Source organism: Equus caballus, chromosome 17, assembly GCF_041296265.1.
Source record: "Equus caballus isolate H_3958 breed thoroughbred chromosome 17, TB-T2T, whole genome shotgun sequence".
Taxonomy (NCBI): Eukaryota; Metazoa; Chordata; class Mammalia; order Perissodactyla; family Equidae; genus Equus; species Equus caballus.
In genome coordinates, this window is record NC_091700.1 from 97,027,264 (window position 1) to 97,054,535 (window position 27,272).

At 39.2% G+C, this 27,272-nt stretch overlaps 1 protein-coding gene across 4 annotated transcripts in view; it reads left to right on the top strand.

Moving 5' to 3' along the window:
• Window positions 1-27,272, top strand: part of MYO16 (myosin XVI) — a 598,386-nt gene that overhangs the window by 354,342 nt on the left and 216,772 nt on the right. For all 4 annotated transcript variants that reach the window (XM_023621818.2, XM_023621819.2, XM_023621821.2 and 1 more), the window contains exons 17-19: window positions 19,366-19,477; window positions 23,825-23,942; window positions 24,733-24,804. In XM_023621818.2, the coding sequence (XP_023477586.1) occupies window positions 19,366-19,477; window positions 23,825-23,942; window positions 24,733-24,804 (302 nt within the window). The remainder of the gene's footprint in view (window positions 1-19,365; window positions 19,478-23,824; window positions 23,943-24,732; window positions 24,805-27,272) is intronic.

Here is a 27,272-nt window from a genome sequence, read left to right on the forward strand (position 1 = left end):
CTTGAGACCCTGACTTAATCAACTAGGTCCTGGAACCATCGTTGGCACCCAGGAGCTGTGAGATAAAATAGTTGAATAAATAAGCATTGTTACACGTGTGTGCGCATTCATGTGTATATAGATTTCTAGTTTTATTGCAATGATTCTAGATACAAATTTTGTTTTACTTATTCTGTTTGAGACATCGATTTGCAAATCATCAGAAGCATTTATTTTACCAAGTCCGACAAATATTGGCCATCATCTCTGTGAATGTTCCCTCTTCCTTGTTTCCTCTTCTTCTGGAACTCCCTTTAGATGCGTGCTGTCCTTTGTCATTCTATCTTTCCTCCCCCAACTTTTCTTTTATATTTTCTCTCTATCTTTCTGTGCTTCGTTCAGAGTAACTTCAGCAGTGCTTTCTTATAGTTTCCTAGTCTATTGTGATCAGTGATTAATGCGATGTTTAATGCATACATTGCTTTTTAATTTCAATGACTTTTTTTTCATTTCTAAGAGTTCTGCTTTGTTCTTTTTTAAATCTGCTTTCTCTTAAGTATCGTTTCTTGTTCTTTTCTCATATTTCCACTTTTTTGGTTGTCTTAAAGATGCTTGTTATACCATCTATAACCATTCATTGTATTATCTGCGGTTCTCAAGCTTCTACTATTGCTGTTTCTTATACCTGCCAGCAGTTGCTCAAGGAGGGCTGTTTCTCCATGTGTTTGTCCTTTAGAGTGTGACTTGGTGTCCTTGGTGGCCATCTGGGAGAATTGTGTGATCTGGGCCAAGGGTCAGTCTTCCACACAGGTTTCCTTTTGCTTTGGGGAAATGCTGCAGAAGTCTTACAGTTTGGGACCATTTTATGTTAATTCTTTAGTTAAAATATCTTAAGGACACATGTAGTCTTAGTTTAAGCCCTAAAACCGGGAGAGGGCTGGCTGCGGGTATGATATCCCTGGGGGAGACATTTGCCCACTCAGGCTCTGCTCTGATGTGTAGAGGTCGTGGGCTCTTGACTGTCCGGCTTTATGTAATTTCTAGGGCCAAGAACGTGCTGCTCTTCCCCATGTGGACCTTAGCCCCTTGGTTAATAGAATAAGCCGCAGTTCCCATAAACCCTGAGGTGCTAGTCTCAGTCTCCTCTGGGGGGTTCAGGGACTGTTCCTTACTCAGTGAGATGTCGCTCTCCCTTTGAAAGCATGCGGTCCGTTTATCTGGCCCGCATGGTCCCAGAAGTCTACTAAGCAACATGTTCTTTGCTAATGATATATTTCTTGTCTGAAGAAATTCTGTTTCTCTCTACTGTAAATCCAGAGTAAATAGAGGTCCTGGGTCATTTGAAGATGTATGAACTGTCTACATGTGTAGAATAGACCGTATCGACGTGTGTGATTGTAAGCATCTTTACCTCCACCCAGGAAACGGCTGTTACTAAATTTCATTACAGCTAGATATTTTGACAAATTCTAAGTACTTCTGTGCTTATTTGGGGTATATTGTTAGAGATAGAAAGTCCAGAGCTTTAACTTTTAGATAGATTAATCTAACACTTTTATCTAAAATAAGGTACTAAAAACATCAACATCAACAGAAGGCACTGGGTGGCGTTACACATACTGACGTCACGCTACTGTGGATGACCTACGGGTCATGTATAATGTAATATGAGTGTGTGTGATATCCAGGTGGAGGACAGTTTGTCCTGGGCATGCTGCAATATCTCAGCTGTTTAAATATTTCATGGTAAACAGAAGGTCACGCGATGATGACTGATTTTATTTCTCAGTTGTCTCTTACATCAAATGCATTAACTTGGTGAAATAATCCGCATGTTGTACTTGTAAACCCTCATCATGAAAGCGCTGCTTGCTGATAACCTCTGCAAAATAAATTACTAATAAAAAGAGACCCTCAACACTATAAACTGCAGAAAGCACTTACAAGTGATGAAGAATTAAAGTGACGAGATTCTGATATCACGTTGAGTAAGTTCTTCACAGTGAATCCCTTAAGAATAAAATAAAACTCAGGTATTTTAGCCTATGTTGCACAGTAAACCACCTCTCCTTGTTTTTCACGAGAAGAATCGCTTGTAATAGGTTCCACTAAACTTGGGCCACCTTCCTGTTGTGTTTCTGTAATGGCGACTGCCCTTTACCATCAGTGTGAGCCACGGGCTGGATGCGCTCAGTTCACACAGCTTCCCGAGAGAGCAGGCTCGAGACAAGGCTGGCTGTGGGTGCCTGCTGTGGAAGTGAACCCATTTCAAGTAAGAAGAAGTCAGAAAAGAGAGGTTACTGGGAGTCGCTGCAGGAGGTGGGACCTCAAAATAGACTGACTGTGTTATCCTACCCTCCACTTGAGTCCCTGCTGCCTGCTCCATCCTCCTCAGAAAGCATCCTGGAGGGGAGGATCCCACCAGCTGTGCGAGAGTCACCATGAAAAGAGTGAGCTAGGACAATGCACAAAGGGGCCAGAAAACGGACATGCATGCACATTTGCCCTTTTGTTTTCTTAAAAAATGTTCCCCAAACATTGATTTAATTGGAGAAACGCCCTTTCTCTTTGTATTGCTATGAAAAGCTCACTGCAGCTATGAAAGTTCAAGTTAATCCAAAATTAACATGTCATGTTTTACTGCTTTGGGTACTGCAAACACATTCTCCTCCTTGTCTCAAAGCAAATTAATTTTGCTTAATTAACTTTGAATTCTCTTAAACTTCTAGAAGTCAGTTCAATTATGCATACATCCAATAATGAATTTTGTGGATTAATTGATGTAAATATACCCTGTTTTGAGTTTGTAATATAGTCAATTCCACCTTTGAAAGAATACCAGAGAGGCCAACAAGTCTGCATTTCAAGAAGAGGACTTCGTTTTACCTCTTCTATGAGTAGAGATTGGTTTCTTAAACTCTTCCTTTATTGTTTCAAATAATAACTCGATTATTTGACTATCTTTTCTTTGTCTTGCCTAATTATTATTACAAGCACATTTCCTCTAAGTATCTGCGTTGCTTCCAAGTTCACCTCCCTTAGACAAGGGATTTTTATAATGTTTGAAGAATCTCCAAGATTATAAAGCCTCTTAGAGAATATGCTGATGAGAGTAAGTGCACGTACAGAATTGTTAACATTTTACTACGTTGCTAATTGAAATGCACATTTAGAGTTTCTGATCAAGCCAATTGTTGGTTGAAACATGCACCAGCAATTCAGTATTTAAAAAAAACAAAACACTCACCTTCTTAAATATCAGTTTGCCTTTCAGACTCAATAATTAAATCATCCCTGCTGTTAGATATAGTAGTATTCTATCTAATATAATGTGTGATTATATTACTATAATTTGATCTTTGTACTTCTCTCTCTCCTGCTGACTTGCATGATGTCTCTGGACAAATACTGTGTCTCATTCATCTTTGAATCTCCAATAATCACTATTCTTGGCACAAGTAGAAACTCAGTATTTTCATTTATTTTACTGAAGGCTTACTATCTTAAATTGGCAGTTTATATTAGTAAAGACATGGAATGCTGTCTCTCACCAGCACACAGTTTGTTCAAGTCTGTCCTTATAAAGCTTCTCTAAGTCACCAAAGCAGCATAGACCTACTGCAATACAGTTACCGCTATCAGAGCGATTTTCATAGTGTGCATTTTTGTTTAAAAACTTCCCTATCAGTGAGTGAATAATGAGAGGGTGGAAACCCTGGTTTGTTCAGGCCTATGTCCCCGATAAGAAAGCATGATTGGTACTAAATTAAACATTTAGAGATAGAGTGGATAAATTGCCGAATGAAAAAAACTTGGCTTATCTGCTGTGAGGATAAGAATGTCGGTCTAATGCAAGAAAATACTCTGGCCCAAAAGAGGAAAAGTGTGAAAACATTTTTAAGAGTGCCCTTTGTCCAAACATAAGCACTGTATTTTTAGCATCCTACGCTGGGCAAATTAAATGATGGTTGATACATTGGTGCCTTTAAATATCTGCTTTAACTACAAGAATATTATTTACTAGGATCACATCATAATACATGGTGTTGCTGAAATGCAAAAATAACTTGGCAGCCTATCGTTAAACCTCACAGCAATTCCGGGATCTAGACCATTATATAGACAGAGGACAGTTGTTTAAAGGTAATATCAGCATTTTAAATGTCCTACATTATCTGATGTTTTAAAATGGATCTTGTTTTCTCTTTGGCTAGCATGTGTGAATGATTCCATTTAGTGAAGATTTTCAATTTCGATAGGAAGAGATTTCCTATCTGAAAATGTGGCTCAGTGGGAAGTGAGAAGTACATTTACAGTCCTTGTTGTTAGCAAATCAGCTGATTCCGGCTCTAAGCCAGAGGAAGAAAAACAAAGCAGACACAGGCTGCTGTCTGTGTTGTGATATATCGAGAGAGGTTTTCTTCTTTTTGCTCACCTCCTCCAGACTTCTTTCTCCCGCTGCTGCAGTGCATATGATGGGAACATCACTCAGGGAGAGGAGGTGAAAAAGAGAAAAGAAAATCAGAGGCCAGCACACCTTATTTTAAATACAGCTTTCCTAACATCATCACCTGTCTAAGCCAGAGAGGAAAAGGGAAAGAGGACATGAGCGCTCCCGTTTTTTTAATAGCGACAACTCTGGGTTTTAACTCTATTACTTCATTAGTATAATTTAATTCTTCCCCCCAACGTTAAGTTTTAGATTTCCTACCAATCAAAAGTAAATATCTACTGATTCTAATCTTCCTGATTTTAGAAGCTTTTATTTTCCTAAAAGTTGAGGTTCAGGGTTAACTCTTTGAAGTATTGGATACCTTAAATATAAATCCTGGGGTCATTGGAAGCAGCAGATTGGGCTGGAAGAAAATGCCAGAGGCATTGGTATAATGTTCAAAGAATCCACAGTGCCAAAAATCCACTTAAACTTATTTCTAAGGAAATATACAGTTTGTACATTTGAAAATTGGAGATAAATTTTATAGTGAAGATGCATCTGAGCTCCATTGTATTTCTCTTTATAAATTTATTTTTTTAACGTTTTTAATAAGTGGAATAGGTTTAGGAAACTATAAAGTTATTTCTATAAAGAACAATATTTCAGTAACAGTAGTAGTAACAGTAAAAGGGTGATCTGATTTCTGCTAGGTCAGAATATCATTTCATTTCCCCCGGATCTAAGGGAAAAGTTAAAACGGAATGTTAATTATTCCTCTAGATTGATGAGCATATTAAGACCAGAATAGTCTTGTCCGCTGGTATTAAGGATTCCAGAATCCATCTCTGGAAAAATTAGTCTTAAATATTTTTTATTGTTTCAGTACCTTTCTGTGTAACTGCATGCTTTTTAATGTTCTTGTGTAACTTCTTGGATTTCTCATATTAACATCTCAAAATTAGAATTTCACATCTGGAGCTAAGGCATGTCAATCTGACCTTAATAATAATGTTTTCAGAATTTTTGACTTTCAGCTAATTTTTAAATGTAAAGATATAATAACATTTAGACCACACACTTGGGCCTTTTCTGCAAATGTTCTTTCATGTAGAAGGATTTTGACCTAAGAAAACAATACAACATGGTTAGGGACCGCTTAAGTAGACTATTGACCTATCATTTGAACTCCATTTGTTATTTCATGAATAGCGTTTTGTTGTGATTAATAAGTAGTTTAAATTTAGCAGACAGGTGGAAACATTGGAGCATTTCAAAGAAATTCATTGTAAACTGAGAATAAGTAAAGAGCTTACTTTGAGCACTAATGACTTCCTTCCAGTCTTTTTTCTTTTAGACTATCTTGGCTCAGTTTTTAAAATTTCTATGTTGTAATATTATATGTGAATTATATTTTTATATGATATATAATTCTATCAAAAATATGTAGCATATTCATAGTCACAACAACAGGTCTAGCAGACATACTCTACTGGAAAATATCCAAAAATAAGAACCAGGAGAGGTCAATAGAATAACAGGTCTTGGAATAGAACCCACATCTTCCATCCCTTTTTTCTTGGTTTTCTTAGCGTTAGTCAGGAGTGAAGATGTGTTTTTGTGTGTGTGCTAACATAATCACTTTTATTCAGCTTTTAAATGAGGACTGATATTTAGCAAAAAGAAAAATTAGGATATTTAGTTTAATTTCATTTATAAATCTCTCCTGAGATAACCTTTTCTCATATCCCGTTTCTGACTTCATCAGTTGCGTTCTTGGTCTTGGGCAAGACTACTGGGTACATCTACATTTTAATAAGGTGTTGTGGTTAAGGAGATTTTCCTGAATTTTATTTTTAAAATCTTAAATTATAGATACTGTATATTTTTATTTTACTCATTTTAAGTTCCTTATAAATATCCGAATTTGTTAAAATGGAGATGCTGATGTTTCTTATTAACATGACAGAAACATTTTAATATAATTTTGGGGTGCTATCATGGTGCCAGCACCGTGAGGGTTCGTCCATAGACACGTGGACTGGCAGTTTTTTCGGTGACACTTAAGTTCTATTTGTGTAATTATCTTATCAGGAAAAGCCATCAAACTAACGAAGTGAACTAGTACTTATATTTCTGTTTAGAACTATTTTCTCATTTCCTCATTCCTTCCCTCCTTTCCCTTTTGTCATACTTCCCTCCGGCCACACCTAAAGGAATTTCAGGCAGGTTTATCACCTCTGGTCACTTATTTGCTTGTTTGTTTCTTATATTAGATTTTCTTCATTAAAACATCTCCCCAATAAATTCTTCATTATAGTATTTGTGGGGTTTTGGTTTAATTTGGGCAAAAGAATTATTGACTTTTATGGCCCTAACTTTTCACTTGCTTTTGCCCATCTTTGGTCAAAGGAAAAGAGTGGAGTTTGTGTTCACTACTTATTTATCAACCAGCTACATGTGGCCCCTCCCAGGTATATTGGGAACTAATCAGGTATAAACAGAACCGACCAGGTATATATGGAAACTTCGAGATACATATGGAAAGTTTCAGGTGTATCTGAAACCTACCATACATCCAATATTGACTCCGATTTTACTAGAATCAACCAGAAATGTTAGGACATGATCTCCGTCCAGAAAGAATCAAATTGGTGACATTTTATTCTTATATGTTAAATAAGAACTATTAAATATTTGAATGTGTGAATAAGTGGAGTGGGGAAAGGAATACATCTTTATATGTAAAGAGATTTATTACAAGGAGTTTGTTCATATAATTATGGAGGCTGAGAAGTCCCAAAACCTGCAGTTATCAAGCTAGAGACTCAGGAGAGCCGATGGTGACAGTTTCAGCCCAAAAGACAGCAGGCTCAAGAGCCAAGAAGAGCTGCTGTTTCAGTTGGAGTCTGAAAACAGGAAAAGTGGATGTCCTGCCTCAAGATAGTCAGGCAGGAGGAGTGTCCTTGTACTTGTGAAAGGGTCAGCCTTTCTGTTCTATTCAAGACTTCAACTGACTAGATGAGGCCCACCAAATTAGGGAGGGCAACCTGCTTTACTCAGTACTCCAACTCAAATGTTAACACAGAAACAACCTCACAGACACACCCAGAATAAGAATGGCTACTTGGTGTGTTCCATGTTGGTGGGATTCAAGGCTGGCCTTGCCTTTTGTGTGGCGATGCATGTGCAGGCAATTTTGATAGAGTCTGTTGAAGCATCCTTTGGAGGAAATGAAGAGTTTTGGTGAGCTCAGAGGAAGGACGTCTAACCTACAAGACTTCTCAGAGAAAATGGCATACAAATTAAAACGGGACTTACCCAAAATGTTCTGTGGGGTTTGGATGTGTGTGGATTGTGTTCCCAGTGGAGAGAACAGATGAGTGAGGGCACAAAGGTGGAAGAAAGTGGGGCAAGACCTCAGAGAGAATGAGAGGAATGGCTTTGCCAAGACCAGGAGCTGGAGAAATGTGCGGAGTCTGATGATGTGGGCCCTGGCAAGCCAGGCGGGAGAATTTGTGGGGGTTTTTTGGTTTGTTTTTTTTTTAATTTTTTTCCTTTTTCTCCCCATAAGCCCCCCAGTACATAATTGTATATTTTAGCTGTGGATCCCTCCAGTTGTGGCATGTGGGACACTGCCTCAACATGGCCTGATGAGCAGTGGTAGATCCATGCCCAGAATTCAAACTGGTGAAACCCTGGGCCGCAGAAGCACAGCATGCGAACTTAACCACTCAGCCATGGGGCTGGCCCTGAGTTTGTATCTTAAGAGCAATGGGAAGCCATTTAAGGGTTTTGATTTGGGAAGTGAGTTCACTAAATTTACATTCTAAAAAGGGAAATTTGACTGCAATGCAGAAAATAGATTGGAGGTAAGCAGGAGTGGATCCCGGGAGTCAGTGGCTCCTGCAGGATTGCGTGATTTGAATGATGGAAATGGAGAGTGCCTCTGCCCCTGGCCATGAGGTGGATGAGCTGATCTCTGGATGCTGGAGGCTGTGGGGAAGATGGGGAGGACGGTACACCTCTTAGATTCACTGTGAACAAAGAATCAACCCCATTAGGCAAATTTCCACACAGTATAGGAGGAGAAAAATTTGCATGTTGCAACTATCCTCATCAGTGAAACTGAAAGAAAAGAAAGGGAAATAGGATAAATAATAGAAATAATTCATTGCAGAGGAAATTAAAATTCCCTTTTAGACCTACCAAGTTGAAAGAGATTGCTTGATCTCTTTGGGGGTGACAGTCAGCCAGGTATTTTTCACATAGTTAGACTGCATAATCATCGGATGCAAGTTTGCGAGTAGGTCCCAGAAGAAACGGGGAAACCATGCATACATTAGCAGTAACTGTCTGTAAATGGTCCTGTGTCTGAAAGGCATATTCTGTAATATTTACATATGACAGGAGTTTCAATGCAGGTGCTCACCTCAGTCAGTATTTAAGACAGGGTTATGTTTAGGTTTATCCTTCATTATAGTGTTACGGGCAGGACCTTACACAATGCTTTTTCATAAAGATTTCCCCTGAGGACGTTTTTAGCACCTGTTCAATCTTGGCTGAAGCATATTTATAAATACGTACGTATTGCCCTCCCCACGTACAGAGCTGGAGCCGGGTCTGGTGTGAGCTAGACCTGGTGTGAATTACAGAAAGCCCCTCCTCCACACCCGGCAGATGCAGCCCCGAGGCCTCGGCTTGTTAACCAGGTTCTTGAAGGCCAGACCAAGCCATGCATTCTGAGTAAAAACTTCTCTTCCTCCACATTTCACTAGTTTAAATATTGCAGGTCCTCTGTGAGTGTCTGTGTGCCCTTCCCCTGCCAGAGGAGCACAGGCTTGGGGAATGGGTGCGCACCTGGCTTCAGAGCCCCAAACCCTTGTCCTGGGTCCTTTCTGCAGGATGAGGTCACTCTGCTCTCTGTCTCAATCCACATCTCTCCGAATTAGACATTTTCAAGAAACGAGTTATTTGACCATAAGCATTCACTATTTGAAAGATGGTAACAGTTTAGAATTTCTTCCGCCAGATGTTTTGAAGAAATATTCTGACTGATTAGAAAAATATGGACAAACTATTCCGGGAATGTCACAAGACCCAAAGTCTTTCTGAATGCGTAATTTATTAAATGGATTCTGTTCTTTTCCTGAATTTATTAAATGGATTCTGTTCTTTTCCTGAGGACCACTGGCAGGATTTCCTCTCTCCAAAAAAAACAGTTTGCAGCTAATATATTAACATTTTCATTGGTGGAGATTTATGTTTCTGAACCTGTGGTTAATAAAAAATCGTATTCATACTCCATTAGGGGGGAATTTAAAATTGGTTAATACTTTCCAGATAGTTTAAAAACAATAAAGAAAAGAATTTCCTTTTTAGGAGCTATGTGGGGGCGGGTGGGCAAGACACAGCAGTTTACTATCTGCATTAATAAACTAGTACACAGTACTGTCTTTATTGATGCCAACTGTTTGATTTTGCCTTATCCGGTTTCTGTTTACTTATTAAACATGCCCAAGTAGAAGGCAGCTTTGCTCACAATAGAGAGGACATTGTTCTCTTGTATTTATGAGGCAGCTAAAATATTGAGCAAAACATCGTGTTTGTCTTCTATGAGGCTCTGACCTGGTGAATGGGCCGTGCACGTGGTTTTAAGTAGTAATATCTTTTCTTTTTGTGTGAGCCTTCATTGCCATTGTGCCCTGGGCACACACGCAAGCACACAAGAGTTGTTTTGTGTTCATTGAACCCACCTGGTGAGTGAAGGGAGGGCAACTGTTTTATGTTTGTTTGCTAATTAATGATTTTTTTTATTGAGATACAATTACGTAGAACGTTGTGTAAGTTTAAGGTGTACAACATCTTGGTTTGATACATTTATATATTGCAATATGATTACCATCCTAGCATGAGCTAACACCTCTATCCTGTCACATAATTATCATTTTCTTTGTGTGTTGAGAACAATTACGATCTAGTCTCTTAGCTACTTCAAAGTTTATAGTACAGTATTGTTGGCTGTGCATGACATCTCCAGGACTTATTCCCCTATTAGTTGCAAGTTTGCAGTTTGAATGTGCCCTGTACTACTGTGAGACGGGAGGTACCAGCACCCAGAGAAGGATGAAGGCCCTTGAAAGTCCGTGGAGTTTTTTGCAAATGGTCGTTGTTTGTATTTGACACTCAGATCGTATCACTGCTACCTTGAATTCCCAATCCTCATGTCAGAGTGGTGCCATAGGCAGTGGGTAGCATTTTCAGTTCACCCCTCAGTGTAGCACATTGTGAAAGAGTTTCCCCTTGTGGACTCCTGTTACCAGGGGAAAATCCTCCTGTGATTTAGTGCATGCCTTGACTTTATCCATATGTTTTTAGGGGGCTTAATAAATTTATTCTGTGATCTGTTTTTCTTTACCACAAAACATAAGTATCAACACACGCACACTACTTACACACATCCTCATACACACACATCACACACTCACTCACACACACATACCATACACACACATGGTTTTTGGCTATAAATCTGACCTATGTTGGAAGATGTATATGTGAATATATGACGAACTCTCCAAATTCAACAGTCAAAAAAATAGACCATCCTAATCCAATTAGAAAATGGACGAAAGACATTTCACCGAAGATGATATAAAGGTGGAAAATAAGCACATGAAAAGATGTTCAGTACCACTAGCCATTAGGGAAATGTAAAGTGAAACCACAATGAGCTGTCAATACCCACCTAGCAGAACAGCTAATCTGAAAAACTGTGACAACAACAAATGCTGGTGAGGATGCAGAGAAACTGGATCATTCGTGCATTGCTGGTGGGAATTCCGGTATTACAGCCACTCTGGAAAACAGCCTGGCAGTTTCTTATAAAACTAGAGAGGGGCCGGCCTGGTCGCCCAGCAATTAAGTGCGCACAGTCCACTTCTCGGCATCCTGGGGTTCACTGGTTCGGATCCTGGGTGCGGACATGGCACCGCTTAGCACGCCATGCTGTGGTAGGTGTCCCCTGTATAAAGTGGAGGAGGATGGGCGCTGATGTTAGCTCAGGGCCAGTCTTCCTCAGAAAAAAGAGGAGGATTGGCAGCAGTTAGCTCAGGGCTAATCTTCCTCAAAAAAATTTTAAAAAAATAAATAAAACTAGAGAGGCAACTACCATATGACCCAGCTATTATACTCCTCGGCATTTTTCCCAGAGAAACAAAGACTTACGTTTATGCAAAAACCTGTACATGAAAGTTCATAGCAGCTTTATTCATAATAGCACCAAACCAGAAACAGCGTAGATGTCCTTCAAATGGCTGAATGGTTCCACAAACTGTGGTACATCCATACCGTGGAGCAATGCTCAGCAATAAAACAAACAGATTATCGATACACACAGCGAGCTGGGTGACTCTCCAGAGAATTATGCTCCAGGTTTTTGAAATTCATAGTTTCATAGAGATTTTTTTTTCTGATTATACATAATAGTTATTGATTCTTGGAAAACTGGAGAATATGGGAAAGAGCAAAAAGTAATGTACCATAAACCCACAACTTAGAGCAAACCCCTGTGGATTTGTGAATGTGTTCTTTCAATCTGCCTTCTATCCCTTCTCTCTTTCTGCTTTGTTTCCTTAGGACTTTTTAAACTAACTCATGGAGATATAAAAAAAAAAAATACCAAAGGTTCATGACTTAAAGTTAACCAACGGAAAGTAAAATTACACACAAATCTCGGAGGTTGTGAAACATGAGATGGCACTGGTGTCTGGATGAGGAGCGCCAAGAAGGCAAAGACCCTAGGCTCTGCGTGATTCTCTCCCTGGGGGCTATTTCTTTGCCTAGCACATCCCTGCATATTAAATGCTTGTTGAAAGGAAACATCATTAAGTGACACTTTTCACATCAATTAGGATTTTTGTGTGATTTGTCGCTTTAAGAACCTAGAAAGTTATTTTTCCTAGAATTTGCCTCAAGGAGAAATGACCATGGTCAAATAGTTGGTTAAACTACTGAGAGAAGGAATGAAAAGTAAGTGGGCAGAGACAGAGTTTTGCTGAGAAACAGTCTTACCAAGTCTCCTTTTAGTTACCAACTCAACCAACATTTAAGGTCAAGAATCTTCTCTTCACTTATTTAAAACATAACTTTGTATAGTTGATAACAGTGTTATCAAAATTTCTAAAAAGTTGGACTACCTGATTTCTGCAGTGTTTTTGTCCATTTTTTGTTAATGAAACCTAAGAACATTCAATGAAGGCTGACTTTCCATAGAGGCAGAACCGCAAGCTCTTCAGGTATCTTCAGAAAAACACAGTGACTTGGTTCTTTTCCTTTGTAGAATATTTCTTCTACTTCCAGAAATCAGGATGGATATAACTTTCCAGTTATATGACTAAATTTTCTACTTTTTTATATAACTGACCTGCAGAATCAGCTTGACCCTACCTGTTTCAGAGACAATGGAGCTATGCAATAAATAATCCACATTAAGCACATGATAAAAATCAGGGTGTGCTTTTACTGTTTTCATTCATCTTCCTCACTTAATATCTCATTTCATTTTTTTCCTTCACCGTTGAGCAGAGGAGCCAGCACGCAATTTTACTGACTGGAGATTTATTGAGTTAACAAAATAAATCTTCAGTTTTGCATCATTTAATTTACTTTGGTTCAAATCATTTGCTTCTTTATAGGACTGTAAATAGAATTATCCAGTCCTATCAGAGCTAGATGTGCTGTTATGACTACAGATTTTGATAGGTACCAATGTACGTTTGTACATTTGATATTTATGGTAATTCATAAATCAGAGTAGAAGGTTGATTAGCACATGCACACATGTCCATTATCCTCACACGTGTGTGCGTGTGCACTTCATTTCCTGGAGTGTAAGCATAAGGAGTTGAATCATCGCTGAAATTTACTGATGTAAAATGACACAAGATTTTACCAAAATAAGGTAGCTTGGAGCATTAATATTGTCATCCAATATCAACTGAGGTCATCTAACACAACCTAGTTTCTGATCCTTGAATCTCTTTTTCAACAAACCTGCTTGAATGGCTGTGTAGCCTCAGCTTATCTACTAATGACGGGGAACTTACTATCTTAGAAGCAGTGCATGGCAGGGCCAGCCTGGTGCCATAGTGCCTAAGTTCGTGGACACTCTGCCTCGGTAGCCAGGGTTTGTGGGTTCAGATCCTGAACGTGGACCTCCACACCACTCATCAAGCCATGCTGTGGCAGTGTCCCACATACAAAATAGAGGAAGATTGGCACAGATGTTAGCTCAGAGCCAAGCTTCCTCACCAAAAACAAAGCAGTGCATGGCTATCCATAAAGTTTATTAGAAAATAGTTCCCTTGTGTTGTGTTGATACCTACCTCCTGCTAGGTTCTTACAGCATCCTTGGATTTGTGTAAAAACCCTGGTATATAATAAATTCTCATAAGAAGTGGTATTTATAATGATGATGCTGATGATGATCATGATGATGACAGTAAGGACAGTATGTATGGATTTACCATTAATGCAGCCTAAATTTACATACTGCCTTGGTCAGATTAATGTTTGCACAACTAAATTCTTAGGATTTTACTCACTCATGCTCAACCTATCTTATTATTGTGCAGTGAGTTTTGGGTTAAGATATACATTTGTGTCTATTGGATTTCAATTAGGATCTAGACTGTCAAATTCCTTTCTATGCTTCACCATGCAACACCCTGGCTTTCCCTGTGGTCTCAGCCATCCCAGAATTCCATTCTAATGTCAAAGATGCTTCTACATGTCTGGGCCTTTTACCGGAAGCCTCCCCACGGTGACAGAGACCCTTTCCCAGAGAGACAGCATGCACCTGCCAGCATTTCTGCTAGGCTTGCACCGATCTGTGAGCTACTCCACTTCACATCTGTAGTGCAAGCACAGAGTTGAGTCAGAAAAGAGTAAATTAATAGTAAAACAGCCTATGAAATCTTAAAACTTCATGAGACTTTGCATTCTGTGTAAAATAGATCTATGTTTAATAATAATTCCACCACTTTATGTCCTCCCTGACATTTTCAAGCAACATTTTTAACTCTAGGAAGAAGCCTGGGGACGCTGTTCGCTCTTCCTCCCCCTCCCATCTCCCCTGCAGGAAACTTGTAACTGAGCTTGAGCAGCGCTGGGGGGTGAGGACAGAGAGTGTTGGTGGGTGGATTCCTGGCTTGGAGACCTTAAACAAGCTTCAGTTCCCCTATCCCTTAGACGGGCGCAATCTTCTCACGATCCATGTGAAGTGCCTCTGAAACAGCCAGTCGAGGATTTGACACATGATGTTAGTTCCCACCGCCTTTCCCTTTGGGTAGAATTAGTCAAATAGTATTCATTCATCTATAACTTTTAACATTATACAGCCTACAGGTTATAGTCTTTTACTCTGTGGTAGAAACAACATCCAGAGAATTCCCTTGATCTGCCAATCTTTTAAAAATAAATGAGTAATAATTCTTGTTTTGACAAATGACAGTCTCTGACGTTTCTCACTCTGCACATTGAGATATCTATATGTTGCCAAGTGTTACTGTTCCAAGTTATGCATGAGTTAAAAGAAGACGATTAAATAAACAGATTGTTTGAGCTTTAAGTATATGATTTTGAGTCGTAAAAGAGATGATATAAAAGATGTTGAATATTGAGTTCTAAGATTTGACTACTGGGAATTGTGGGACCATTAATAGGTCACAAAGTTGGAAAGTCAGTCAGATGAAACCTTTGTACCGATTCATCTAGCATGGTTTTCTGGCACTGTTCTGAGATTATGGGACAACATCAGTGGAGTTTTAGCTAGTCTGCGGGGAAGTCTATAACCGATGGCCCACAATCATTCTTACCTATTTTCAAGTGTAAAAGAGCTATGATCTTTTCTTTTCTTTTTTTGTGTGTGATGGTTTTTTTTTTTTGTTTTATTGCAGTAACATTGGTTTATAATATTATATAAATTTCAAGTGTACATCTTTATTTATTTCAATTTCTGTGTAAATTACATCATGTTCACAACTAAGGACTAATTACTGTCCATCACCACACACCTGTGCCTAATCACCCTTCCATCCTCCTCCCTCCCTGATGTTGTCTTTTAGCTGTTTATTACTTTGAGAACAGGAAAGCATATTTTATAGTTTAAGACATTCTGCGTTGTTAACAGCATTTGTTATAATTGTTTTAATTTCTCAAAATGTTTCTTTACTTCGTTTGACTTAGTTACTTGATCCAGGGCTCATTAATGAAAAAGCACATTGACTACAAGCTCCCCATTGATGCCAGGCATATTCTTTCCAGGAAACACTCATAGTCTATGTGTACACTGCAACCTGAGTGTAGAAAGCATTCCACATACAGTATCTTGATTCGATTCTCATAAAATTGCCAAAAGCTAGAGATGGAGAATGATTTTACTCCATTTTTACTACATTTTACAGATAATAAAATGAAGATTTAAATTTCTTCAGAAAGGGTCGAATAGGACTCAACTCTAAGTCTCCAGATTCTGGTTTCAACATTTTACTAGGTATATTTTTCAAGTATTTCTCTGTCCTCATGTGCTGTTTCATTATTAAATGATATCAAGGGGAAAATGAGTACTTTTAAAAGCCAAAAAGTAAACTTATAGTGCCTTCTTTTTCCTGATACTAACCTTCCCATTTTAAGATACAGTTTGGCTGATAAATAAGAACCATATTTCTAGTGAAATCATCCTAGACACTATTGAACACTGGGAGAAATTTTAAATTTGTATACAAGGTAATGAGTTCTATTTTCTGGATCATCTTTATGCCAACAAGTTTTCCGGCAAAGAGGAAGATACTCACAACCAATCTTTTTTTTTTTTTTTTTTTTTTTGAGGAAGATTAGCCCTGAGCTAACTACTGCCAATCTTCCTCTTTTTGCTGAGGAAGACTGGCCCTGAGCTAACATCCGTGTCCATCTTCCTCTGCTTTATACGTGAGACGCCTGCCACAGCATGGCTTTTGCCAAGCGGTGCCATGTCCGCACCTGAGATCTGAACTGGTGAACCCCAGGCCACTGAAGCAGAACGTGCGAACTTAACCGCTGCGCCACCGGGCTGGCCCCCTCACAACCAGTTTTAAAGCACCATTCCTGCCATTAGACAAACTGCCCTTTAAAATCCTCTATTCTGATTGGTTTCCTCCTGGACTGTTACGTAATTAACAGCACTGTCTGCAACTACCAGGGTTAATTTCACATGGCTTCTTCTACCCAGAATTTGACTGAAGAAAAAAATGCTATTATATTCATGTTCCCTTATAGAACAGGTCATAGCTGCTATAAATTCTCCACCATAAAGACACCTAAAATGGTGGATGGGGAGGTTTAAAGAAATAGTTGAGGTGGCTATAAGGGGAACTTATCAATTGACAACTTTTTAACAATTCTAAAAGAAACAGTGGTATTTTTCATATTTGACTCTGTAATGATAACAGGAGCTAGTTGTTCTTTACAAGATGTTAACTGGCCACTCTCAATGGAATACTAACCTATGTAATGATCATCAAGTAAGTAAGAAAGAAAAGATGACATCAGGAAGAGGGATGGAAAACTTCCATGAAAACCAGAAGAATTGAGAGTGGTTATAATCATTAAGACTTTTTAGTCACTAAAATTTTGTAAATTTTAGGCAAAATGGCCTCTGACCTTCATAACCCAATCTCTTGCTAATATTATTGCCCTTGACCTTTTCCATTTCTTCCACTGCCCCAAATCCTAACTCACCCATCCCACCTCAGGCAGTGGAGGAGCTCTGGTGAAAGAGAAACCACCGCATAAGCTGGTCTCCAGCTCCACCTGGGCCTCTCTAGTGCCAGCTAAACTTCTGATGTCTCCCTGCTGGATGATCATGTCTCCGCCCCACGGAAAATATCTTAGATTCTTATGACTTTCCTCAAGCCAACGTCACCTAGTCATCTAAACCTCAACTGCTTTCTCTCCTAGAAAAACCGCAGCCACAAAGCAGTGGTTCCTCTACCCCAACCCGCAGAGGCTCCCAGCCCTTGGACCCATGTGTATGACCTTATCTAGCACCTTCACAGTGGGAGGTGCGCCCTCCACTCTACTGAATTCCATGCCCTCTTCCTTCCTCAGCAACTTCTTTCTCTTCAAAATCCCCCACATCTTTCATTTTCGTCTTTTCTCCAGTCTTTCTGTGCTTCTACCTCAGTATATAAGCATTCTGAAGTCTCTCCCACTCCCTATCCAGCCTCTCAGCTGCTTCACCTCAGCCCTTCATGGGCAAGATTGAGGAGAAAGAAGGCCCACTTCCAGGCCACCAACTGCAGTCTGTGTCCACCCCACACACCACCCGTTTCCTTCTTTCTATGGTCTCTTTTCTGTTACAATCTTAAAAATGCGTTATTCCTTTGTTTTGATGACTCTGATTTCTTTTAATTTTCCTGCTCCCTTTCCTGAACATTCAATTGTGTCTTCACTCCTAAAATTTTAGTCCCCTTTTGAGTGAGCTCATCCACTTACATGGTTTTAGTCATCTGCACGTTGATGACTTCCAGATCTTATTTTCTAGTCTGTCTGAATTTTAGATTGTTATAGCCAATTATTTCTTGGAACTCCACTTTAACAAGTAATTCAAAGTCAACATGACTAATGTAAAATTTAAGACTTTCTTTCTCAAAAAACATATTCCCCCTCTTGAGATCGTTCTGTCATTGAATGAACCTACTATCCATCCTGTTTCCCCAGACAGAATCTTGAAAAGCATCATTAATGTGTCTCTTTTCTCTTCCCTCTGTATTCAATCTGTCCCCTCATCCTGCCAGTTCGGCCTCCTCCTCGATGCCTCTCTCTCTCCTCCTCTTTTCTTCACCACTGCTGGTCTCTCACTGGATCACCTCACACTCTGAGTTGCCTCATCTCTTTCCCGATAATCTTTCATTGGGCTACCAGAATGTTCTTTCTGAAACAGCAGTCTGATCATGACATTTCTTTGTTTCAGCACCATCAGGACTGCCCATCACTTCCAAGACATAAATTACTCTCTTTTGCAAGATATTAAAAACTCTAGCTTCTTCTCCAACTTCATCAATCTTTGCTCCTCTCACCTTAGGCTCTAATTTTGCTGACATACCTGAGTTCCCCATACTCATCATGCACACTCAATCCTGTGTGCTTTTCTATGTGTTGCTAGTTATTCCAGGGACACCATTAAGTCCTGCATTTGCTTGGCAAATTCTTACTTAAGTGTCAAGTATTGGAACAGATGCCTCTCCTCTCCCACAGACTTTGCTCATCACCCACCGTGGGTCCGGTCCCCTTCCTGCACTCTTACAAACACCTAGCGTGCATCTTTCCTATTCTACTTCCATAGTGTACTCTGGCCCCATCTTCTCTTGTCTTTGCCCCTGGGTACGTTATTTTGTTCCTGTTGAGCTTCCAAGGGTGAGTCTGGTACCTTTATATCCTCAGCTGCAGTATTGTGTATTTGGTAAGTGATTCCTACATGTTTGAATGTAAGGAACAAATCAATGAATTAATCAACCACCTCATAATTAAAAGATATTGACAAGAAGAAATAATAAATTACTCTAAATTAAAAATCTTTAATACAAATATTAATTTCAAAGCATATGATAGGACCCGCCAAATTTCTGTATGAAATATGTAAAACATTGTGAGTTTCTCCTTTCGGTAGGAAGAGTACAGCTAAGGTGAGAACCAAGTAAAACAGTATAAATATGTTCTGGTACAACAAGAACTTTTTTTTTTTCCTTCCTGAAACATCACGTGACATTATGTACCAAAGCCTCATAAACACATGAGTACACAATGTCCAGGTGATTTCCATTATTCTGGAGACCAAATACGGCTGAAGTGATTTTTAACCACTGGATTTTGACTACAAGCCAAGCCATAATGCCTTGTGTTTGTTATCCTAACAGGTATTTGAACCAGACCCTACGAGAAGATCTGTCAACAGCAGAGCATTCTCTGAACAGGGAAAAATTCACTGTTTTGAAACAAGCTCTGAATGTAGTTGGCTTCAGTAACTTGGTGAGTCATATCGTAAACATTTCACTGAGAAAACCAACCTTCTACAAATTTATAAAAGTTACTCATTCAAAAACATTTACTGAGTTGCTATTAAATTCTGGAAATTGTTGCAAACACTCATGATTCAGCAGAGAATAAACCCCAATCTCTGCCTCCTAGAGTTTATATTCTAGTGGGGGAGACAGACAGAAACATGGGCTCAGGATCACAGATACTACAAAGACAAATAGACAGGGACAAGAGGAGAGGCCACTGTTTTCAAGACGCTGGTCAAGGAGACCTTTGCCCAAAATGAACCATGTGAGCAAAACAGATCAAAGAACTTCACATAGACTAACTCAAGGAAAGACTGGCAAATCTGAAGGAACTGTTTACTGCTAAGAATCACTTTTAAAAGTAATCTACTCACTTTATTAAAACGTCTTCCTGAACAATATAAAGCTTTTTTTATCCTTAAAGAATCACCAAATACCTGCAAGCATTATGAGGCCAAAAAGTACAATTTAAAATATTTAAACCTCTGCTGTCCAGGAGAAATCTCTGTGATCATAGAAATGTTCAGGGTCTGTGCTGTATGATATAAAAGCCACTAGCAACATGTGGCTACTGGGGACTCGAAATGTGGTTAGTGAGACTGCAGAAATGGATTTTTAATTTTTCTTAATTTTAATTAATTTGAATTTAAATAGTCTTGTGTGGTCAGTGGTTACTGAATTGAACAGCACAGATCCAGTGAATAAGAGACGTGAAATGATCGAAGCCTTGAGACCTCTCAGAATTCCCACAAATCTCTCTTTTGCTTATGCATTCTCTCTTCCCCCCATTCCATATGGTGTCGTTTTGAATTACAGCCAGTTGCTCATTAGCAATTAATATAAGGTCACGTGGATAGCTGTGGTATACCAGTAGTTCAGGAACTCTGATTTAGTCAAAGATTTCAATATGCTCTGTTTCTTTTTCTTAAACCAATAAGTTGATGAATTTGGGTCTTTCTTTTTTCCCTTGCCCACGTAGATAAAGCTAATGGGACAGCAACTGGGTGGGAGTGGATGGGAAGGTGGCAGGAGGGGTAAGAAAATGGGGACTCACCCTAAATGACGTAGATGTGGGCATTTTGCTCCACTCCACCCTCGCCCCATTGAGAGTGGAGTTCTAGGAATGTGCAATCATATGGTATCTTGTTTTCTTCTTTCTTTTTTTCTTTGTTCTGATTATCCAATTTTTGTCTTTTACTAACACTTAGCCATGTGAACTTTTCTGTCTTTGCACTTGCTATTCTTGTCCTTTTTGTCATTTTTCCCCCTTTCTCCATGCCTGAAATTTCTGTTTCCTTAGGAAACTGGGATACAGCGTTGGGTAGGAACCATTCTACCAAAGGACCAGTTGCTTGGAAACAGGGTTTTAAAAATCCATAATTGACCTGAAAGGCAGGGTGAGCAAAGTATATCTTCCACCTAAGGTATCTAATAGAGAAGCTAACAGCCTTTTTGGTGAAAGAAATATGTGCATTCTAACAAAAGACGTGGGGGTCGTCACTTAATCTTGATCCTTTGGGGTGACTGGATGGTGAAATCTAGTCCGTTCAGGAGGGGTAGATCGTGTCCAATAAGAGTGGAAGGAAGGTATTTCTGGGCTGGTGAGGCCCTTGAATCAAGACCTGGAAGTGATCGTTGTCCTGGGAGGTCTGTCTTTAAGGTGCCTCCACCGCTGCCCTCCCATCACCACCACCAGCAAGATGGTGGGAGATTGTTTCTCAGGAGACACAGAAGAGCAGCCCCTGCCTTCTGCCCACAGAGCAAGGTATTTTCACCTCTGTCATGGTATTCACCCATTATAATTCACATGATGGCTAGTTTTCACTGTTCTGTGTCCACACTGCACTGTAAGATCCTTGAGAATGGAACCAAGTCCCCCTCTGTGTATCCAGAAGTGCCTATGCCTACCTCACAGGACGCTGGAAAAGTTCATGAGGAGTTACTGGATTTATTTAAAAGGGGGAAAACTTGTCAAGTAGTGGAAGAGATAAAATGTTATTCAAACAAGCATAAATGAGGAAAATTTGAAGCACTAATTTATGATTTAGGGGTTACCCAAAACATTTTTAAGAAATGCCAAAATCATAGAATATTATACCTGAAATTACTTAGAGATCATCTTTTTCAATGCTCTCATTTTAAAGATAATAAAATCATACCTCATGATGAAAACTAGAGATTCTGCAGGAAATTCATGGACGTCCCAATGACTAGATTGTTTCAACAGGATATTTATAAAGCAAATAAGTGTTGTTCTCAGTGAAACTCCACAGGCAGGAACTTTTTATTCCCAAATTATGGATTAGGAAAGTGAGAATTTAAAAGGTTATGTCACTTGCCCCATATTAAACGTAATCAATTTTACTACTGATATCATCACACTAAATATTTGTTACTCTAGAGAAGTACATTTTTTAACTTACAACTTTTTCTTGACTTTCTTTCTTGCCACAAAATGACTGTCCAAAACTAAATTTAAGATCTAATTTCTTTCTTTTTTAAAAAGTATTTTCCTAAGGTCATATTAGCTTATAAATTTGGCTTGTAAATTTCAGGTGTACATTATTATATATCAGTTCCTGTGTAGATTGCATCATGTTCACCACCAATAGTCTAGTTTTCATCTGTCGCCATATATGTGTGCCCCTTTACCCCTTTCACCCTCCCCCGAACCCCTTCCCCTCTGGTAATAACCGATCTGTTCTACCTATGGGAGACCAAATGTGTGTGTTTTTTTGTCTATCTTCCACATATGAGTGAAATCCTATGGTATTTGTCTTTCTCCATCTGACTTATTTTGCTTAGCATAATACCTTCAAGGTCCATCCATGTTGTCACAAATGGCACAATGTTGTCTTTTTTTATGGCTGAGTAGTATTCCATTGTGTGTGTGTGTGTGTATATATACACACACATATATACACACATATATATATTGTATTGTATATTGTATATATACATTGTGTGTGTGTGTGTACACACCACATCTTTATCCATTCATCTGTTGATGGGCACTTGGGTTGCTTCCACATCTTTGCTATTGTGAATAATGCAGCAATGAACAAAGGGATGCCTGTATCTTTTTGAATTATTGATTTCATGTTCTTTGGATAAATACCCAGTAGCAGAATAGATGGGTCATATGGTATTTGTATTTTTAATTTTTTGAGAAGTCTTCATACTGTTTTCATAGTGGCTATACCAGTTTTCATTCCCACCAACAGTGTATGTGGGTTCCCTTTTCTTTACAACCTCTCCAAATTTTGTTATTTCTTGTCGTGTTAATTATAGCCATTCTGATGGGTATGAGGTGATATCTCATTGTAGTTTTGATTTGCATTTCCCTAATAGTGATGTTGAACATCTTTTCACGTGCCTGTTGGCCATCTCTGTATCTTCTTTGGGAAAATGTCTGTTCATCCCTTGTGCCCACTTTTTGATTGGGATGTTCAACTTTTTGTTGTTGAGTTGTATGAGTTCTTTATATATTTTGGAAATTAGCCCCTTGTTGGATATATGATTTTCAAATACTTTCTCCAAGTTGGTGGGCTGTCTTATCGTTTTGTTGATGGTTTCCTTTGCTGTGCAGAAGCTTCTAATTTCTTTCTTTATGCAGCATTCCAGATTCTCCAATATCCCTTCAGCAAACATCCTCATACTTCCTGCTACTTTTTCTCAAATATAGCTCTTACCAATAGCTATTTTTTCTGTTTTCCTTAAAATACCTTTAAAAAGTAGTTAGCATCTTGTTTATCTGGGCATAGTTGTTTCTATTCTGCCTCCCTTAATTTGTCAGCAGAAGTGAAAAATTCTATAATCATAGCTTGGGTTTATCTCATGAGAGAGATAACTGGAAGATGGAAACCATCACATACATTCTCTAGTGAGGCAGACACGGTGGCTGTGAGGAGCTTCCATTTGCAGTTCTGTATCACGCCTGGGAGGACACACGTGAAGTCTGACCTCGCAGGTGACATCCAGGCAGTCAGACCATCATCACACAATGACTCATTTTTCATTATGATGCTTATCTAGAAACTAGTAATTTCTATCAGAGCATCACTTCCTTATATTCTTTTGTTTAAGGAACAGAACAATTGATTTAGAGGAAGTGTGCATTGAATTATGAGATTTTGATTTTGAGCTGGAGATTGGTAGTTCTCTTTTTGAACATTTGGGATCTGAAAAATCACAGCCTCACTACTAGGCTCCACATCAGTTTTTTAACCTCCTTTTAGGTTTTTAAAGGATTTGTCTTTTAATCTTGCTTGTAAGCAATCTTAGTCCTTTTCTCTATTTGTAAAATGTGTAGGAGGTGGAGAATCTGTTTGTGATTCTAGCAGCCATATTACACATCGGAGACATTCGGTTCACCTCTCTGACTGAGGCCGACTCCGCGTTCGTCTCTGACCTCCAGCTTCTGGAACAAGGTCAGTGGAACAGACCTTCTAACATTCATCTCACGGATGTGCAGTTTTGCAGACGTGCCAGTAGATGGAGACACAGTACAGAAAAGCCAGGTGGAATAAACTTCCACCGTAGAAATCAGCGAGGGCGGTGGCGAAAAGAGGACTGTATCCAATTTGTTCTTCTTTCTTTCTTACAAATGGTTATGGGAATGAATAACAAGATGTCATTTATGCTCTCATGCTGCCCACCGCATTGACAGCACTGATTCTTCAGCACATCCTTGGGTTTATTTGCACTGTTCTGAGTGTTCTCTACCCCCACCCCTGCCATCCAGTATATTTTGGGGGCATGTTAATAGCTGAACGTTTGAAACAGAATGTAATTACTTCCCTTCAAAGATCTTGCCAAAAATCTCTCTCTTCTTTGAAGTTGTTTTGTTAGTCACTACCAGATTTTTTCAAAGTACCTTAAAATCACAGATTGTCAATGACCAGTGTATCTTCACCTCATATCAAAGTAATTTAACAAAGGACTGGGAAAAAACATTCAGGGCCATGTGTGAGGGCAAGGAGGGAAAAATAATCCTCTTGTTACTTAATGCAGGAGCCCCACGAGCTCATTAACATTTTAATGACTATAAGCTGTTTTTCTAGTCGAATTGGACAATTAAGGTGGTCGTTTAGTTTTCTTTAATACACACATTTTCTAATGAGTCTATATAAACTTATACATTATAACCATAAACTACAGTGTTCTCGCTGTCAAAAAATAGGTACTAACTTTACATTTTCAATGCTGCTTTAAATTTAGTGGCTGGATGGTTACAAGTATCAACTGATGAATTGGTGTCTGCTTTGACAACTGATATCCAATATTTTAAAGGTAAGTGTTTCTATACTCTGAGTTTCATCTTTGTGCAATTGTGGTCTTCTTTGAAATATGGAAAGTAAATATAACCTTGCCTTTCCCCACCTAGAGAAACTGGTTCTACGAATTGGATGCCAAATGAGAAAAGCATTATGAACCTATTTGGTTACTTGATATGACTCTGTACTGTAAACTCTTTACACTCTATAGAGACCATTTTGATTAACTGGTCACCTTTTCTAGCTAATCACTCATTTTAGACAAATAAAGTCATCAATCCAAGAGGATTTATTCAATTAAAACGTTGGTTCCATTGCCTATGTGGCGCCATGCTGCCCTCCCCAATGAAAAGCGTCCTTTTCCCTCTGCCTCATCAGTCATAGTAATAGCTTCCGTTTATTGAGCACTTATGAACTGATGGGAATTGTGCCAAGTGCATAAATGTTGGAATTTTTAAATTCTTACAAATCGCTATGAAGTTGGCATAACTATTTCCATTGTAACAAATGAGAAAACTAAGTTTCAAAGAGGTTAAGTAACTTTGAATGTCAGATCGCTAGTAAATGGCATGTTTGGAATTAGAATCTAATGCTATCTGGCGCCCGAGGTGAATCCTAAGTTATACACATCTCTGTTCACTGGGCAAGGAGAGTGGTTTTCCTCCGTGCTGTTTGGTTATTCTCCTTAAATCACTGCCTCACCAACCTTCTTCGTTACTGTGATTTTGAGGACACACTGTCCATCTGATCTTTCTTCTCTCCATCACCACTGTTCTTGCCTATGTTCCTGTTGGACCTACTTGCAGGTATTTAGGTGCGTGGCTTAGCATTTCTGCCTCATGTTTAGACTTCTCTTCTGTGACCAGACTTCATGAATCCCTGATTATCTCCACTCGGCTGCCTAAAAGTCATTCTTTTTTTTTTTTTTTTTTTGAGGAAGATGGGCCCTGAGCTAACATCTGTGCCCATCTTCCTCCACTTTACATGTGGCATGCCTGCCACAGCATGGTTTCATAAGCAGTGCATAAGTCCATGCTGTGGATCTGAACCGGGGAACCCTGGGCTGCCGAAGCGGAGTACGTGAGCTTAACCCCTATGCCACCAGGCCAGCCCCCAAAGTCATTCTTGACGCCTCTTGCTTCTCCTCCACTGAGTACATCAGACACATGTCAGCTCTCCTCCATTCCTCTCTCTGATTCTTACTGCCTTCTCTTCATTTCCATTGCCACTGCCTTAATTTATCATTCCTCCCTTAGATTATGGCAAGAACATCCTTGGTAATCTTTTGTCTGGCCTTATCTCATTTTACCTTTTTACAACACTGCTTGAGGAATAATCTTTCTGAGTGCAAATGTGATTTTCATCCATGGATAACGATCTTTCAAAGATACTCCAACTTCTTTAGAGTAAATCTCATCCCTTCAGGGTCACATAAGGGGTCCTTTATTAATATTCAGGCCATAACTAACTTTTCTGCTTCATTCTTAGCCATTTTCCTACCACTGCCCTTGCATCCAACCACATTAAGTTTCTTGAGGTTCTCCAAATGCATTATGATTTATCATGACTTTTTAAAGAAAGATTGAACTCACCATTAATACCTGTAATTTAATCCATGGGGGTCTTTTTGTTTACCCTGTCCTGCTCTGCTTCCTCATCCGCCATGTTGGTGACCCATCAAAACCCTTCGATCATGTTCACTCTAGAGACCTCAATTCATAATATCATAGACGGCGCACCTGCTTTCACTGCCACCCTGTATTGATCCAGATGGCCTTGAACTTATAGCTCCCTGACTCTTCATTACCTGCTGCTTCAGTTTTTTCCTTTTCTCTCAGCCTGTCTCAGAAGTGGTTCTTCCTGACCTGTACCTCCACTGAAGGACAGCTTACTCGACCCTCATTTCACACACTCATCATCCTATAACTTGACTCCTTGCTCAGCCTGAGTTGCAATGGTTGGCCAGGTCAGCCAGTGCCACAGAATATGAATAGCAGTTTCCCATTTCCTCTTGACTCTCTAGCATAAATGCTGTCATAGGCTCAACTCCAAATCATCCTCACTTGTTTTTTTTTTTTTTTCTTGGTTTCTTCTCTAGTCTATTCTCTTCTAAAAATCTTATCATTCAAGAATTCAATCACCATCTCTTTGAGAATGACATAAAAATTTCCACCTTAGGGCTCAATCTTGTTCCCAAACTCCTGACTCGCATTTTGGTTAGCTAAATCATTTCCTTGAAAATATTTAAAATATGACTAATTTTCCAGATGGCCAGGTTTACCCAATGCCTTGGGGATGATTCAATATCCAAGCCAGTGAGCTGTTATCAGAACACTTATTAGGAGGAGCCTGCAAAGAATCGGCTCCCTAACTGAAAGGAAATTACACAGCCTGCATCGAGGTCAAAAGCTGTGGTCAACATTTGTAGCAAATAAGATGGCAATGTATACGACACTCATTTTACAGAAACATGTTATGTGATGA